At 39.9% G+C, this 19,363-nt stretch overlaps 1 protein-coding gene across 1 annotated transcript in view; it reads left to right on the top strand.

Annotated features, from left to right (window-relative positions):
- Positions 1-1,519: 1,519 nt before the first annotated feature.
- AHRR (aryl hydrocarbon receptor repressor) overlaps positions 1,520-19,363 on the top strand; it is a 71,503-nt gene continuing 53,659 nt past the window's right edge. The window contains exons 1-2 of the mRNA XM_064443180.1: positions 1,520-1,587; positions 8,663-8,844. Of these exons, the coding sequence (XP_064299250.1) occupies positions 1,526-1,587; positions 8,663-8,844 (244 nt within the window). The 5' untranslated portion in view covers positions 1,520-1,525. The remainder of the gene's footprint in view (positions 1,588-8,662; positions 8,845-19,363) is intronic.

Consider the following 19,363-nt stretch of genomic DNA (forward strand, 5'->3'; position numbering starts at 1 on the left):
TTTTTCTTCATAAACTGTTCATTTATTTACTGCAAGTTATACATGATGGTGGAGAACTGTGCATTAGGTGACTGTGAGCCATGAATTTGATAATGGGTATGAAAAAGGAAAATACAGTCACACAAATATCAAGTGAGATAATTTCCATAAAGAATTAATGGTTTGTCAATACATATGTATATATATGCATGTATGAAATACTTTTAGATTTTACTTAATATAATGTGCATGATTATGTTTATCTGTGTTTTAGGCATATTGATTGAAATGAGAAAGAAAATGTTCCTAAGATGATAGGAAGAATAAAGAGTTTGTAACATGAGAGGGGAATAAAAGAGTTTGGATTGACCTAGAATAGAAAAATGAAGGCTGAGTGAAGATATGACTGATATTTAAAAATACACCAATGAGTAAACACAATGGAGGAGGAAGAGCTATTTAAACTAAAAGACAATGTTGGCAGAAGAACAAATGGACATAAAATGACCATGAACAAATTTAAGCTGGAAAGCAAAAGGTTTCTAGTTATCAGAAAGCTGTCTTCAATTAAAAGTAAAGCTCCTCTAAACAGTTTTAAAATGAAGTTCAGTAGGTTATAATTTGCATTATATGACATAGCTGTCTTTTGTAGCATGGGATTTGATTAGGTGGCATAGAAGGTCCCCTTAATCTTACACAAAACAGCAAATAGCCTTGAGATACAGTAACCTCTCAGGCAGCATGCACCCACTGATGAACAGCACACAGCAAGACTAAAATACTCTTTTAGACAGAAAATCAAAAGGCTTCAATATTCAGCTAATCTCCAGAAGATTTAAACAGACCCAATGCAGAGACTTGTTTCAGAGCTTGCAGTGTCTCTAAGCCTAACATACTCAAACAGAGCAATAATAAGGCTAAGTTTTGTCTAAAAATTGTCAACTCCATCAGCCCTGCATTGGGATGGGTCCTAGTGCTAACCACAATACTGTGTGTCACTTCTTAAGCTGTCAACAGATATACTTTCAGTCATTAAAAATGAGGGTGTGAGAACCTGAAAAAATGCTGATTTGAATAATTGCATCCTACTTATCATGGTGTCAGTAATGGAAGACAATATTCCTGTGTATTTAAAAAGCTGTGAAATCCTCCTTGCAGAAGATGGTGGGTAGTATTATTAATACTTATTTGTTTAGCTGAATTTAAAAATGAGCCTAGAGGAAAAAAATTAATTTTGGATATCAAGTAAACAGGATGTATTTTATACCCATTTTTATACCATGTATAATACGCTTAATTTAAAAAAAGGAAAATTGAATATAAACATCAATATTCTAATAATATTAAGCTAGGAAATTGGAATAAGCCTTAAGCTTCTATCTTAACTAATGCCACTGTGCTTTTTAGTGTTGTTGAAAGCCACACTCAAGGAACAAACATTTTCCTTGGTTGAGCTTTCTCGGTGCTGTCATTTTGTATGGCGGTATGAAACACAGTAGCCTCTAAACTAAGAAACCTGTTCCTTTTGTTTTTCAGCATCAAAACAATGATTCCTCCAGGGGAGTGCCTATATGCTGGGAGGAAAAGGAGGAAACCCATTCAGAAACAGTTAAGTATCATATTCATCAGGAGACATCTCGCTCCGAACGTACGTACTAGAAATGAGGTAGAAAGAGGAGTCCCTTCCTCCCAGGGCCCACTGACACAGAAGACACCTAATTTCTTTCTCTGCAGTGAGAAACCCCTGGTCAGGAGGCTAGCTCTTCATGGTTAAGACTGGCTCCAGAAAGGATGCTGAGCATGGGTCAAACCATCCTTACCAATCACCAGGTGTCCCAGGAGGAGGCCAGTGGTGGTTGTGCTGTGTACTGCAGTGTACTGCAGAGTACGCTGCCGTGAGGAGCAGAGAGGGATGGCGCTTGTTTGTAGGCAGAAGGTACTGGTGGACTAAATGTCATCTGGGCAATGGGCCAGAGCTCTGCACTTCTGTGTTCCCCACCGCCTGTTCAAGGACTCTTTTGAGAAGCTGTGTGTTGAGTGGCACCAGTGCACTGGCACTGCGCTCCCCCCTTCCCCCTTCCTTGGCTTAGCCTTGCTTGGGGCATCGCTAAGTCCAACATGCGCAAGTCTGGAAAGTAAGTCAGTTCAGCCAACTGAAAAAGCAGACTGGTGACTTACTTTTTGCATAAAGAACACATAATTTTCAAACCATTGTTTACTATGAGATCACTTTCATTTGGAGAAAAATGGGAGACAGGAATTGTATGTGTGAAGGCAAATCAGAAAAAGAAAAAAAGCAATGGGAAGTTATTACTAAAAGATGCTTGAAATGGGAGGAAAAAAAAGGTTGCTATCACTCAAATGTAAAATAATTTTGGGGTAGCATAAGCCACTTTGTGAAATGAAACTTTTTAATACAGTCATCCCACATCTTCTGTGTTACACTGGGTCGTATGGTTATGAAGCACACATTTTTCCTGTGTTAAAATTATGAACTAGCACTGGTGGCCTTCACAGAAAATTTAAGGATGAGAAGGTAGCTAAAATAGATTTCCCTATTTTCAGTTGTTCAGAACTTCTAAAAATAACCCACTTGGCTTAAAATTGTATATATTGGTCTAAAGTCAAAGGGGAGTTTCTCTGAATGTTTGAGTGAAATCTGTTGATTTTGTTTGGATTTTGGAGAGTATTTGCACATGAACCACTTGTTCCCACTTGAAAAAAGATTTCTTTTAGTGTAAAATATATCATAGGTGACAATTTCAATAGACAAAGATAATGACATAAGAAAATTATTCTTCCTGCAAAACCTGAGTGTTAAATCCAAAAACTTATCAAACATTTCTGCACTACTGTTCAAGTATGGATGTGGATATTTAAATTTATAACTGCATGAGGTATGGAACCGCTCCGATACATGAAATTACCTCTGTGCAGAACTGTTTGTGGATCATAACTTTTGTAAGAAAGGAAAGAGAGTTGCAGTTGCTTTAAGAAACATTAAGCTGCATGTTTGGAGTGTATATACTAGCTAGAAGACCTCCTCTTGAAGATGACTTCTAGATAAACGCAATGGCTAAGAAAGCTACTTGTTAACAAAGGATGTAAATGTCCTCAGGAGCCTTTTATGAAATTCCGGCTCCAGCAAAATCAGAGGCAACTGAACTGGATGGAGCCAAGTTTTCACCTTGTGAGTTATCACCAGTAATGCTGTCTTGAAAATAACTTTGCTATGAGATTGCAGTACAGGTATCTGATCATGAGCTTATCCGGCCAGGACATATACAATTTTGATCAAGAAACTTGGTTTTGGTTAAAACAAAGGGAATCATATGCTTTGGATTATTAGACTGTTGAGCTCCTGCACTGGAGAAGGCCCTCTGTTTTCTGTGGTTGGTTACTTATCACTTGCTGAGGATGATTTCTGAGTTCCTAGCAACACTGGTCTCTTCCTCAGACCTTATCTGTTTGTGGGTTTGGTCTCTGGTAAGCCCTTTCTGTGCTCATTCCCTCACTCAGGGGCTTCTTAACTCTGATCTAAAGAGGCTCTGAATGGGTTGGCTGACAGAACTCCTTTCATGCTCTCTGTCCTTCAGTCCCACAGACCTTACTGAGATTTCAGGACTCCAAGGTATCCTTACTGTTATGCTGCCTCAAATAATTTCTCTTGACTTTAGAAGGGTAGGCATAGTCTGTTAAATGAACAGTATATTTAACCAGGATTTTGACCATGTCATACCATTTTTGTTACAGTTCTTTTCTTCTCTTTTTTGATAGCATAACATATTTTCCTCCATGGCTTTGTTCTACTTTTTTCCCTTGTCTTTCTGGTGATGAACCATGGTAGATGCTGCCTCCTGTTCTGGGAGATATATTTGTTCAGTTGGACAACCTAATTTTTCCCGAGAAAAAAAGTTGACGGGAATTCTTTCACCAGTCCTAATAATAATTCCTCTCTTTTTTCCACTAATAACCTCTAGAAATGTAACTTTCACTTGACAAAGGAATAAGCGAGCTCAGGTGCCAGTCTAAGCGGGATACTTGGATTTCTGTAGGGATTAATGGATTAGTCCTTTTGAAGGCTAGGATTCAAAGGACAGAGGAACAGTTATCCCCTCTGCAGAACAACTGGGACATTCCTGTCTACCCCTACATACTCAGTGAATCCCAGGAGGCCAGTTCTCTGCCTCTCCATTAGCTTTTTGTGATCAGGCTGGCAAGCCAGGTGGCCATCCTGCCACTGGCTTGTAATTCAGGATATCACAGAATGATACTGCTCAATACTTCTGTGGTTTTTCAGGCACAGAAATTCTATCCTGAGGTAGTTTTACAGAATAGTAATGAAAATGTACGAAGAAGCTCCACGGGAGAATGCAAAGACCCACAAGACTGTGGAAGAATGTGCGGGAAAACCAGGAAGACTTAAAATGTTTCAGCCTTCTGCTCTACACAGAACTAGGAGAGACTATCTTCATTAGGTTGCTATTCATCGGGTTCAAGTTCTACTTTTATACATGCAAATAAATAAAAAGCCCTAGCTATTCTTGTTTTGCCCCAGAAAGCTTCCAAACAAGCCCCATTAAATGTGGTCTACACTAAAGATTTTTGGCTTTTATGGAACCAGTTCAAACACCTGGAGCTTGGACTGATTGAAAAATTTCCATCAGATATGCTTTTCAGCTGGAGAACTGGAGTTTTGACTAAAGGAAATAGTTTCTACCAAGTGTTTGTTTCCTGTGGAAATCTAACATTTTACGGGTAATTCAAGCATGCAAAAACTAAAGAGATCTTGTTTTTAACCTCAAACTAAAATCACTGTGCTGAAATTAATACTTATACTAGAAATGCTAAGGCAACACTTCAGGACAGTTACCATTTGAGAGCTTCCTCTCAAACTCTGGCATCTTATAAAACTCTCTGCCTCCACAAAACATTTCTTGTAATGTTTTACAGCTCTTTAAAGGCAAGCTACAGCTGCCTTAGCTCTGGGTGTATCTACAACTGCCCCAAACTGCCCACTTCAGCCAGAACCATACCAGTGCCAAGGTAAACAGAGACCTCGGGAGGTATAGCTCTCTCCTGCTTCCTAGTTCTCATTTTAAGGCCCTCCGTGGCATAGCCCTTCCTCTTACTTGGTATCACACTATCCCACCTCTCATCTGCTCTGCCCATGTGTTGTCTTCTTGACCATTAGTTCTGCTTTTGCCTTGCCTTAGTATGAAAACCCAGAAGAGGTGGAAGGTGGCACAGGGTCCCCTTCCCTTCACACAGCTTTCTCTCAATTGATCCTTTTTGCTCATAGGAGACAGTGGACATCTACATGTATGCAGCTGGCACTGGAGCTCAGCTCTGCCAGGATACCTATGCCCAAGCACAGCTCAGCGGCTGTGGTCAGTACATCCACGATAATCATCTTGCTTTTACTTTGCACTTAGCCTATCTGTTGCATCTCATGGTCTCTCTCTTCCCTTTCCCTTCTTACTGAAAGCTTGCCATCATAGTAAATGATTAGATTTTTCTCGGTTTAGATCATCTGCTGGTTTAACACTTCAGCATACTTAAAAAACTTATTCAGAGTGAACTTTTCGTTAAGAGGGTAGGGCTCCCTCAGAGGGTAGCGAACAGCAGACAGAGCTGTAGCTGCAGGAAATTCCTCTGCAATCTCATCAAACTGGTTTACACTAGCGGTGGTCTGTGTGTCATGGGCACACTGAATCACTAAAGCGCAAATGGCTCACTGCCTTCTGTACCACCGAAACAGAAAAAGTTCCCTGCACCATCTCCCACACTCAGTTCCTACCAAACAGGGACTGGCGATATGGGTCTGCAGTTCTTGTTACTGCAGAGCAGAATTAGAATGCTTTCATAATGCAAAGAGGGAAATGCCAGCTTTATTGTTTTAATTACATGTGCTACTTTGTAGTAGTGTTGTATGAAAAGCAGAGTAAAAGAGGTATCATAGAGTGAGTGCTCTGCCTCTGATTAGACCTGATTTACACAGTTTGAGAATCCCTGGTTTAACTCAAACACAACAAGCACCATCTACTTTCAGCTCCAAATAAGGGCTATAATTTCCATTTGCCTCAAAACACTGAATTTCCCTGCCTGCCCTTTTCCGTTTGTGGATAGCTACCCTAGCCTCTCCATGGAACTTGCATTGTTTTAAATCGCATCCACTTGGCACCTAATTACCATTTATATCAAACCCCTGTTTGTTTGGATTCAATTACTGAACAATTTCCTTGAGTTTTCAGGAAGACTCTGTCCTGAACTTCCTCCATAGTCTTTTTACACCATTCCTTGCAATCTCCAGAAAACTTATGTTCAGTACAAATGCAGTCCACGTAATTGCCTCAAACCATGCCTTGCTGGCATAGAGCAGTCACCATTTTACGTGGTAAATAGGCTTGAACAATTTCTATTTCTACTCCGTGTTAGTCTTGCTAATTTTTACCCCTTGAACTCATCAGTCTAATCTTCCTTAATTGGAATTAATTTTTTCCATCCTAAATTGCTTCCTTGCTTCAGTTGGGTTGTCAGATATAAAGAACAATTATTAAAAGCTTATGTTCTTTAGCTTCTGCTGAACTATAGGCTATATACCCACAAAATTACTACTCTCCACAGGTCAGATATCTTTTGGTGTCATAGTGAGGATGGCTGAGCTTCAGGGTTTACTCCAAAAAATTAGTGCCCAATATGTACACCCTTTTTTGAAAAACAGCTAACTCTGGAAAAGTTAAAAAAGAGTATTCCTTCTTTGTTGATTATATTGTCTGTTGCATATTTGCTCTCTCTAATAGAGGAAGGTTGTTTATTCATCCCATCAACAAAATCTCCCCCATGTCTTTGAAAGCAAATCATTGTGTTATTGAAAGGCCATATACCACTTTTGGTAATTTTAAATGAAAAAGCAGGAAGTATATCTCTTCACTGACAGCTACCTCAAACATTTTTTCATTCATTCCATGTCTGTCAGTGTTGTCCCGTTAAAGTGAACTGAAGGTTCTCAAAAGTAGCAATGAATTTTTCATATCTGATTTGGTTTAAGAGGTTTTCAATTAGCAGCAGCGTCAGCAATCACATGTACGAAACATTGATCTTTTTTATACTAATTCCTAAGCACAACTTTATATTTTTTAATCACAGTTACAATGATAAATTAAGATTGCACCTATAAGAGGGGAACATGCAAATGTTGCAATTTAACCCTTTAACCACCTTGTGAAATACTAATGCTCAAAATTAAAATTATGATTGAAAATATCGTAAATGTGTGGAGCGTGGAAATGCAGCAGTAAAGTGCCACAAATAATAGTTTTGCTCTGATTCTCCACTGGAGCACCAGCTAAACTACACAAGATTATGATCCTTGCCTTTAGTTAGATCAAAGTGGAAACTGTTAGCACACCTCTAATTTCCTTGCCTACAATTTCCCATTCTTGAGTATTTTTATATCTTTTCCTCCTTGATTTTTCTCTCAACATCTCTCTTATCCTGGAGAAGATGCCTCAGGAGGAATGTGGCAATGTGCTACAGTAAGAACTTCAAAATGGGAATTACGTGAGCCAGTGGAAGATCAGCAGACACAGCCCTAAGTTCCCTGGGAGATGCTAGCTCAGCTATAGCACTGGGCTGCTGTACTGCCTCTGAGATCGTGGACCCACGTAGCTTACGGCTGCAGTGGCCTGTGGCTCATTCCTGGATAACTACCTTCTCAAACTTCTAACTCAGGTCTTCTTGCTTAAGCGACAGGTCTGTGCTTCAGCACTGACTACTCCTCGCTTTGTTCTGGAAATCAGGTTTCCATGATTGTGTGCAAGTGCACCAGCTTTTCCTTTTCTTCCTCTTGAGAACAAGCTTCTTATATGTTCTGTGAGAAGAATATCAGCAGACACCCCAAAATCGAGCGTCTTTTTTGATGTGTCTAGTCTTAATGCATGTTCACAGCAGCTTTTCTGAGGCATCTGGTCCTATTCACTGCATGAGAGGGACATGAAATGGGGATGGACTAGGAGTGCTTGGCTTAGAAATCTGAGTCACATTAGTCTTTATGTTTTGGAAGGAATATTAATGTTCTTAAGAGAGAAACAAAATTCTTATCTTTGTTATTACTGATGTAAGAAGGTAAATATGAGAATGTTCACAGGATTTTTGAGCTTGAGGAAAGAATGTCCCTTCACCTTGCTTCCCATACTTTTTAAAATCATGTCTAAAGACAGGCTCTTTTCTTAATTATGTCCTGAGCCACTGGTTAACTTTGAGTCATTAAATGGAGGGCACTAAGATGCCCATATTGAATGGGTTCATACATTAGTCATGGTAATTTTCCTCTGCTGTTCTGACCCTCATTTGTACAGCATAGATGAGAAATAATTTTTCCTGGTATTCACTAGAACGTGAAGATAGTACCCATTCTCCTAAGGTGAGAGGGTTCTGAGTAAGAGATATCAGTTCTTCATCTGTTTTCACTGGGCAGGTGTGAAAAGAGAGGCCAATGTCCATGTCTGCACTATGGCAAATACAAAATGGTAAATCTCTTTTTGGCTGGGGACAGAAACTTTATTTTCATAGAAGCTATGTTAAATATGCCTGTTATCAACTAATGGCAGACAACATCTCAGTCTCCAGTTGTACTATCTGGAGGTAAAACAGGTAATTGAAAATGTGTTCTCCACCACAGAAGGCCTGCAGTTGGGAACGAGAAATCAAATCCTTCAAAGAGACACAGGGACCGTCTGAATGCGGAACTGGACCACCTGGCCAGCCTCTTGCCTTTTCCACCTGACATCATATCGAAGCTGGACAAACTCTCCGTCTTGCGCCTTAGTGTCAGCTATCTCCGAGTCAAAAGTTTCTTTCAAGGTAGGTCTCTTTAAGATACCAATATCCCGTTAAAAGTCTCTCTCTAATTTATTGCTGCTTTGTACTTATCATGAGTAAAGTTAACATGCAGTATTTTATTGATACAGTAAGAAAAAAAGATCTGATATCTACTATTGAACTTATTTTGTGCATGGGATGTTGTGCTGGAAATTTTGTGCATTTCCTTCTATGCCATTTGTGTGTTTTTCACCAAATAATGGGATAACCCCCACCTTCCTCAGCAGGCTTTAGGAAACGGGAAAACATGACTGTAAAATCCTAAACTGGCGTGGGGCAGATGTAATACCTGTAATTACTTTGAACTCCCTTTTTGAAGCTATTATCATGCATGCTTGAAAAGTCTGTTTAAATACAATGTGAAAGTCAAGCAACTACTGTATTACCTGTGTTTGCTGTATGCCAAGAGGAAATGTGCTTCCTTGCAAGGCCAAAAAGATCACTTTCTTTCAGGATAAGTGAGATCTGAAATCTGAAGTGTTGACTAAGCTGTAACAGGCTACGCTTTGTTTCTGTAGCTGTCTGGCACACTGCACAATGAAAGCCAAATGTGCATGTTCAGATGTGCATAATAAAAATAATTCCAATTTGCAGACAGTTTTAGTTTTTTGTGTAGCTGAAGAGTTCACAAGAGCAAAATCCAGACTAGGGATTTAACAATTAAAATCTTCCCTAGAGTCGTTTAAAAAAAAAAAAAAAAGCAAAAAAAAAAAGCATGTTTGAGAAGTATCATTGACCAAAACTTATAGGTGGACTGTAGAGGTTTTCTATGGACATTATTTTTCCTTTAGTGCTCTTCTTCTGCTTCTTCCTGTTACCATTCCTTATTATGCACAGTGTATACAAGGGAGCCCTATTTTTTTGGTTGTTTGTTTTGACTGAAGAATGGTAACTGTTGGTTGGTTTCTTGCTTTTTCTAATATATTTTAGTATAAAAGGAATGCCAGATTTTGAAGAGGCTTTGGCAGACTGCAGGGCATTTTACAAGCTGACATCAGATTACAGATGGTGAAGTTACTGATAGCAGGAGCCTCCCATGTTAACTGCAGCAGCTGGCTGCCCAGCCTCCAGCATTCTACAGTTTACAGAGTGCCTCTCTTTCCCTTTGAACACGTACCTGTCTTATGGCCCCTTCCTCTGAGCTTACTTCTGCTCCCCATGGATTCACAAGCAATAAGCTGTCTTCAGCTGCCTTTACTACTCTTCTGCCAGAGTTTCTAAGATCCATCGTCTCCTTTTTTTAAAGGGATGGGATAAAAGGAAAGCAAGTAAAGCCAGACTTCATTACTTTGAAATGTTCCATGTTTTGAGAGATTTCATTTAATTTAATCCCCAATTTACCTAATTGAACACATAGTTTGTGTTCCCCTCATTCTTATTTTTAAATGTTTACATCATGAAACTAAGGTTACAGAAAGCATTGTTTATAGTAAAGGAAGGAAACTACATGCCATTTTAAGACAAGAGCAGGCCGGAGCTTCAAAAGGGTGCATTGGAGGAGAGGTGAGCTGTGGAAACAGAGCTGGGTGAGGAATGGGTGCTAATGTTTGGGTAAGAGCAGGACCTGCAGCCTCAGCTTCATGGCATGTCATGATCTGCTTCCTTGTAGTTGTGGAGAAATAAGGCTGAATCTGATTTTTTTAAGCAAAAACTTTTGTAAGAAGTAACCTAAAAAAAACCACCAAACAAAAAATACCCATCCCAGTGTTTCGATCTTTGTTGTGATGAAAGACAACAGAAGAGCAGAAATGGCTTGTTTGTGGCTTTTTAAATCAAAGGATGGTACTAAGTTGTGAGCTGTTATAAACGCTCTGAGGACAGAGAACAGGCCAGTGGCATACAGGGTTCTTATAAAATTGGATAAAATAAAATGTATCTGGAAAAACTGACCTAGCAAATCCGTACTAATTCACTCAGGGAAAATTAATCCAAAGCAACTGGTGTTCAATAGAAGAGAGAAACCTGGAAAAGAGAACATAAAAACAATAATCGAAGAGGGACAGTGGTCAGCAAATTGTTCTATGCTTGTAATACGATATGTTGACATAAACAAGAAAGCCAAGTGTAGATTTTGGTCTGTTTGCCCAGAGGCAGCATGTCACTACACAGGAAGGTTATAATCCCTCTCTGCATGAGACCAGCATGACTCCATCTGGAATACAGCTTTCTGTTGTGGGCATCTCCTGGTCACAAGGGCATTAGTACATATTAAGGGGTTTGGAATAAACATAGGCAAGAAGTGACTATAAAGCTGGATGGTCAAAAAAAAAAAAAAAGAGTGAAATTAGCTCTAATGTGTACAATTTATATGCTTTAGCCATTTGTCTCCATAGGAGAGAAGGATGAGAAAGGAAGGAATTGCTTAGGATATTTTAGAGTAGCACAGTGGAGGACCCAAGGAATGACGAGCAAGCTGAAATTTGGCTTGAATATCAAGCAAAATATCTGTAATGAGTTCTGTTCAGATATCCATATTCCTAAAACTGATGCAGTGGAGATTCAGGACATTCAAATTTGTAATCGCTGACACACAAGGATGTGCATCTTTTGTTTAAAATACTGTTCTGTGAGTTTTAACGAAGTCAAGCTTAAATTCCATGTTTTTAAAAAGTGCTTGTAAGAATGCTGCTTGCAATCTTTTAAAAATCATGACATAACACCTTTGACACCTAAGTTCACATATGGTGTTGCAGATTCGACCCATAACAGTTCAGCAATTCCTGTGGCAATTATAATTATACACCTTCAGCAGTCCCAGTGGTTTCTAGACATACTCATTTACTTACCACTAGGTGTCCTTTCAGTAGCTACTCTGCAATACTCAGTGTGTAGCACAAATGTATTTGTAAAGATCAATAGCCAATTAAAGGGCACGGAGTGACTTCACCATATTGATTTCAAGTATGAAAATGATTTTGCAGAGAACTAGGTATTAGGAGATAGAGAATATTAATCAGTCATTTCCTCCCTCTTTGGCGACCATTACAGGTTAGGTTAGTACCTTCAAGCATATGGCCAGTTCATCTTAGCTACATTATTTAAGCAAAGGCCTGGTTATTTTCTAAAATTTAGATCTGGTTGTTGAGGCTGATTTTCCTACTATTCAGTTTAGCCGTCACTATGGTGGATTCCCTCTCTCAGAAATGTTTTCTTTTGCCTTCAAAACAATTCTTCTGTCTACTTGGTTTAGGGCCTTCCTATCTCTGTTATCAGTTGGCAGTAGCTCTATTAATAGCCCCACTTGCCCCAAGCTATATGTATTTAGTCATTTGCATTTTCCTGATAAGGAATTCAAAATGGCTTGCAGCAGTAACCTTCCAGTCTCACCAGATCTCATGTATAAAGCAGCATGGATCCGAACCAGTGCTTAGACTGAGAGACATCAAATGCTACAGGAAGCTGTGCCGGTCATTTGGCCCTGAGAAAACTTTGCCTTGGGTGGGGCTCCTGTGGGAGCAGAGTGGTACTTAGTGGCTGTGACCACTTGAGCTTGCTGGACCTCTGTCCTGGCCATATTCCATCTTGGTTAATTGTAGTCTGTCTTCCTTTACCACTCTTGACAATACATCCTTTAGTACCTCTTATTTCTCAGTTTTTGCACTGGCGGAAAAATGGTGGTCTTGCTCCACTTCAAAACCAGCTCCCTGTTGTTGACTGTTTAAGTCATTCCCTTCTAGTACAGGTATTAATTCTCTAAATTAATGTAAAAAGACTAGCACCTTTTTCTTTTACCATCTTAGATCCTTTCTGAGAGGTAGCTAACTTAAGCTTCCCAACACCTGTAAGGAAAACACTTATGACAATTTAGATAGACTAATACAGTTACAGCTAGGGCTTAAAGCTCCTCATCTTTCAGTTCTTAGTGTAAGAACTTTCCTCAGATTACGGTTTCTTAAGTAAGCTTGGACCCCTTTCCAAGTAGATTCTTCAGTTTACTTATGCAAACATTGCAAGACAGTAGGAATAGTCTTTTCAAAGTTATGAAGACATGTAATATCTATTGTTCTGCCTGTCCACATGCCCAGTTGTAATAGGTAATTTAAGTAGTGTAACATGGCAAAATATCCATAACAGACCTGTTGATTTCTACTTCTTTTTTATTACCTTTACGTCTTTACAAATAGGGTGTTTTCTATTTTTATCCAGTATTTTTCTAGGGATTGAAGCTCAGCATAGTGGTCCTAGTATTCTTTTGTTTTCTCTTCCCTTGCTTTCCAAAGATAAGCTCCATGTTTGTCCTCCTCTAGCCTTTCAAAATCTCCCTTTTCTATCATGATTTCTCATGGACTAATAGCTAGGAGCTCTGAGAATGCTTCAGCTCATTCTCAGATTATGCTGCAACGAGTTTCACCAGGTGCAGCTAACTTGCAAATACAAAACTCATCCAAGTACTTGAGGTGCTAGCCTTTTCGCTGGTGTTCAGTAGCAGTATCTGTCTGATCCTAGCCGATGGAAGCAAGAAGAGGCAACAAACACTTAAACCATTTTTATACCCTCCCCTCTGCTGAGCAGCAGAAAACTGTTCCCGACCTTGTATGGTTAAAGGACTTCCAGCATACTTTTTATAACCTTCCCTTTGTCGCTACATCTTATTTTATGCATTGGCTTTCTTTTTTTTTTTCATCTTATACACTTGTGCTTTATTTTATTTGTTGGGTTTTTTTAAAAAAAGTATTTTTTGTGAGCTTGCAATCATTGAAGAACTCAGGATTTTGTTAAGATAATCTTTTCTTATATTTCCCACCCTTCACTGCCACTGAGATACTTTACACTTATCCCCCTACATATTGGTTGGTTGAAAGAACGTCCAGCTCTTAACTTCCCTTAGATATACGTCCTCTGAGATTTTGCCTTGCAGTTCTTCAGGTGTTCTGAAGTGTCCATTCTTTAGGTCCGGTGTCTTCACATTCCTGTGCTGCTGCTGGAAGAACCATTGGTTCCAGGATTTCCTGGTCACTTTCACCAAGCTGCCCCCCCTCCTTCAAACCTGTTTCTCCCCTTCAATTAAACCTCTTTTATATATTTATTTTTTTTTAGTTCTGACAGGATAGCACACACTGTGTGGTTTCTGTCTTTCTTCTGATTTAGCATTTATATTAGCGGATGCTTTCCTTTTACTCATTTATGTGTTTGGTGGGATCCAGTTCCCACCACTGTTTATCTTTAATGGAAATTGGATTTATCCCTTTTTAGGAGAAAGCAACAAAGGATTCCTCCCAGCTGGCCTGATTTTCAGTATCCTCAATTACTTGAAGTCTGTTGCAGCTTTCATCTCCTCCTACAGTATCCATGGCCATTGATCTCATAGCTCAATAACATAGATGGACTTTTTACTACTTTGATTCAGATTCCTTACATTAATTCACTGGATTCTTTAGATTAGGCTGTCCTAAGGAAGGACAGCTATTATTTATCATAGTATTGAATATTTAGTGCTGCAGTCCACAATCCGTAGCTTGCAGACCTGTTTCTGATGTGTTAAGCCTGTCAATCCAGTGACACTCACAGAAAATTAAGAAATTAAAACTTGAGGTGAGTAGAGAAGCAACGAATGATCTTGCTTTCAGTGTGTTATCTGCACTGTAATGCTATTCAACACTGCTTTATGAGTGCTGCTTACCTGAACCAAAGCTTCTGGTCTGAGGATCCAGGATTCCACTGCAGTGCAGGCAGAGGGGTTATCAGGCATCCCTTTTTTCCCTACTGTCTCTCCCTAACATTTCTGTTTCCCCAGAGTTTTCTTTTCAAAATCTCTCAGCTAATGTTTTTATTCTGGATTGACAAGTTCTGCTCTTTTGGTATAAATAAGTTTTTAGATTTTAGTTTACATAAGCAAAAAATAGTTTCCACAACAAGATTTAACTGATTTTGACACTAAACTCATACATTTGGGTTTATTGTAACAATTATGGCCTATACTGGATGCATTTCCATGGGAAAATTTCTTTTTTCATTTGTTAGCTGGTTCCAGGAGCCTGAAGCTTTCTCTTAAATTTAAAATCATAGTCTTAGAGAATCACAGAAGCATTGAAGTTGGAAGGGACCTCTGGAGGTCATCTGGGCCAACCCCTCTGCTCAAGCAGGGCCACCTAAAGCCAGTTTCCCAGGACTGTGTCCAGATGGCTTTTGAATGTCTCCAAGGGTGGAGAGTCCACAGCCTCTCTGGGCAACCTGTGCCAGTGCTTGGTCACACTCACAGTAGAAAAAGGGTGTTCCTGATGTTCAGAGGGAACCTCCTGCGTTTCAGGTTGTGCCCACTGCCTCTGGTCCTGTCACTGGGCACCACTGAAGAGAGCCTGGCTCCATCTTCTTTACACCTCCCTTCAGGTATTTATACACGCTGATGAGATTGCTGCCCTGATCGTCCTCTTCTCCAGGTTGAACAGTCCCACCTCTCTCTGCCTCTCCTCATAGGAGAGATGCTCCAGTCCCTTAATCATCTTCGTGTCTTTTCATTGAACTCTCTCCAGGTTCTTTCTACTGGATATATTTAGAACAGATACAGGAAAAGTACAGTAATAAAAGATCTAAATACAAATAAAGATTATAAGAGTGGCTACGCTGAGAACAGAATAAAATGCCTAAATCCTAAACAATTATGGAATTATACCTCCTTGATTCCATCTCTTCACTCCACCAATCTTTTCTTGGTATGATTTATATATAGATTTCCATTATGGAAATAATAAAAGGCTTTCAGCTTATCAACAATCCTCTAGTTTTTTATGAAACCTGTGCTTTGACTTATAAATCTAGGATTTCAGTTGTGGTTCTCTGCTTAACTAGGGTTGAAGCTGATACCTTGAGGCAAGAGCTCCCAACATATCTGAACAGTTTAACAATTACAAGTTTGTTTTTTAAAGACATATTCTACTGATTTAGAGCACTCCCAGTGCTGTCCTCTGAAACAGAATGCCTGAATAATTTATTTCTTTAGAGAGAAATAAGGACTTTTCTTTTTGCACACATACAAAATGTCCTCAGGATAGTTGTTGCTGTAGTCCACAGTCAACTTATTAAATTGTCTAAAAGCATTTAGGCTGTTTAGGTTTCTTAGGGCAGCATATTAAATGACTTGCACTGAGAAGGAGCCTTAACAGTGTCGTGGTTTAGCCCCAGTCAGCAACTCAGCACCACGCAGCCGCTCGCTCAGTCCCCCCTGGTGGGACGGGGGAGAGAATCGGAAGAGTAAAAATGAGGCAACTCATGGCTTGAGATAAAGACGGTTTAATAGGTAAAGGAAAAACTGCACACAGAAGCAAAGCAAAACAAGGAATTCATTCACTGCTTCCCATGGGCAGGCAGGGGTTCAGCCATCTCCAGGAAGGAAGGGCTCCATCACGTGTAACGGTTACTTGGGAAGACAAACGCCATCACTCCCAACATCCCCCCTTCCTTCTTCTTCCCCAGCTTTATATATTGAGCATGATGTCATATGGTATGGGATATCCTTTGGGTCAGTTGGGGTCAGCTGTCCCGGCTGTGTCCCCTCTCAGCTTCTTGTGCACCCGGCAGAGCACGGGGAGCTGAAAAAGTCCTTGACCAGTGTAAGTGCTGCTTAGCAACAACTAAAACATCTCCACATTATCACCGCTGTTTCCAGCAAAACTCCAAAACACAGCCCCATACTAGCTACTACGAAGAAATTTAACTCTATCCCAGCTGAAACCAGGACAAATGGTCAGAGTGGGTAACAGGTAAGGTTACTCCTGTGGCAGTACTGAATCATTGTATTCAAATTACCACAGCATTCAGAGTCTTTCAGCCAAAAAGGGAGTGCTCATGAAAGAAACATTTTCCACTTCCTACTGCTTTATGATTTTACCATCAATAGAAAAGAGGAAAAAGTGTTCTGCTACGTAAGTGGTACGTAAGTAAATCTTTGAAGGAAGACCTACTGTCTGCAAGTCATTACTAATCAAGTGCTAAAATACTACATCAGTGAAATTTTAGTACAAGCGTCAAGATTTTAAGCAGGCTAGCTGCATATAGTAATTTCTGAGATCTGGCAGGATTCATTTCTGGAGAAGCAGCTACATATTGACTCTCCTCTACATTACCCATTTTCAAACAGTGGATTATTTTGACTAGACTTTTTGACATTTTTAATTGCCATAGAGACCATTTTATTGTGACGTATTTCTTATATCAATGCTTCACTTTTTTCTTTTCCCCTTGTTACCTGGGGATGCCATTCATTCAGTCTAGCAAATACCAGAGACTGTTCTGTGCTACACGCCCTCTTGGATAACCTGGAGATTTCTCTGACCCTTGGGAGACCTTTGCTGACTCTTGGAAGAAGACTGTATCTCCTTTTTGTGCCTTGTCGTAAGAGGATGGACCTCCTTCTGCTAGTTGGCTTTCTGTTTAGTTTCCTGCAAACAAGATAGGTTTTGCAGGAGAAGGAGAGTAGATTTAAAAGCAGCATTTATTTCAGGATAAGCCTATATTCAGGAAGAACAAAAGGACTCTTAAATTGCTTGAATTCCTGTCACCTTTGAAGACCAAGGGAACCTGTTAGTGCAACACTATGTTAAGTGTCATATTCTGAGGCTGGCTTTAAATTTCATACCTTTTTTTTTGAGTAATGGCAAATAAAGGACCTTAGTTATAAATAAATGTCAGATCTTTTCTGGTACTCCTTGGGTACTCGTGTCATGTACAACTATGAGCATGGTTGTTCAAATTGTCAGACCTCACAAGCTCAGAGCTGTTAGGCTGAGTCAGTCATCTGCACAAAGAAGGATGAACTCTATAGATTTCCTGCTGTCTTCAGGAAATACACCATCATTATGATTCTTCTTGCAGAACTTCCTCTTGTGATTCTGGACCTATATCTTATACCACTTTTCTATTGTTGGATGCCATTCAAATGAACATTCCTGTAGGCCTCAGTGTTTCTCCTGGTATTGGCAAGACTGATTATAAAACCAGGGCGCTGGAAATGACAAGTGGTGGGAGGGGAATCTTTGACTGTGAGATTTCTCCTGAGGGCATTTGGCACTGGGAGAGTTCCACTGTTTCTTGCAATAGTAGAAGTACACTCAGAACCAGACAACACGGTCACAAACGCACACAGTGGCTGGTTTTATAGGTGTTCCCACAAACCACATCTGCTATATTGGCCCAATGCTAGGGGAAGTCCCCAAAATACTTCGAGTCATTAAGTGAGGGTCTTTGTCTTTCTCCAGCTTGCTTAGTCATTTTTAACCATTCTGATTTAGTAAGCTTTTATGCTTGGTTGCATTTGGTTAGCTCACAGTATGCATCTAATGAACATCGACCTAAAAAAGCATAGGTGTGTGGCAAGGAAAAAACCGGGCCGATCTAATCCAGTAGGCAGGTATATGCACTGTCTTTTGTATTTAGTGACGCTCATCTTGCTCAACCACTGTGCTTCCTCAACCCTTCCTCTGCAGCTAAGACCCTCCTTGGCCCACCCTGGTACCAGCTGTTGAAATACCCTCATAGTCCCCCATGGATCAAATTCTATTATCCTACACTATAATGAATGAACTTTTATTGACCTCATTTTTTAAAGTTAAATTGTGTTTGGATGCTGGAGGCTGAGAAAGAGCTTAGCATACGTTTAGTTCAGCTGCAACGCAAGTTTTCCTTGGATATGGAAACAAGATAGGTTTTCATCATAGCAAAGACTGTATTTTTACTCCTGAAGTTGCTGGCAATTGCAGTGATTGTAGAAGGTCCTAGCAATAATTCTGTCCTAATCACTGCTGCAGTGGATGGGAGGTAGGAAAGCATTCCCTCAGGCATGAACTTTGGCTTGGTTTACACTTGTTCTCAGCTTCATGAGTTATTACCATCTCTGAGAGGAAGCATGTTTCTTTACTGTCAAGAAAATGATTTACTTTGTTTCTTATTTTAAACCCGGATATGTTTTAAAGGAAAGACAATACCTCTTATCCAACAGAACAAGGAATTTAGCTCGGCATAATATAATTGCATAGGGCTTTGAAGACAAATAGGACAAATACTTTTAGGCTAGAGAACAATGTGGGAGACTGTCCTCCTGGTTTCTCTTCTCACTTTGCTACTGCCTCACTTTTGACTTACAGCATGTGGTGAAGCTCTCTGCAGAGAGCTCTGAAACAATGTGGATGTTAGAGTGGGTCCTGTAGCAAGCAGCAGAGTGGCTATGTCACTGTGGGAAAAGCCCACAGGAATTAGTCCTTCTGAGAGGCAGAGCTTTCTAGAGTATGTACCATCCCAATACAGCCACACTTTTTTTCAAGCTCCTGGTATCAACATGTGGCAGCATAAGACACTGAGTGCTGTGACAATATCCTTAGAGCTAGCTCAAAGATCTCTGTGCTACACTCTATCGTGTCCAGTGCAGACATACCTCTCTGGTGTTTGCCAGATCAGTTAACTTCAATCTTTTGAGTCTGTACAATTATATTGGCTGTGCCAAGGCAGATCTCAAGACGACACTTGTGGTCCGTGGAGATAGAAAGCTGCAAACCCATTAATATCTTGAATT

Source organism: Phalacrocorax carbo, chromosome 2 (genome assembly GCF_963921805.1).
Source record: "Phalacrocorax carbo chromosome 2, bPhaCar2.1, whole genome shotgun sequence".
NCBI classification, from domain to species: Eukaryota; Metazoa; Chordata; class Aves; order Suliformes; family Phalacrocoracidae; genus Phalacrocorax; species Phalacrocorax carbo.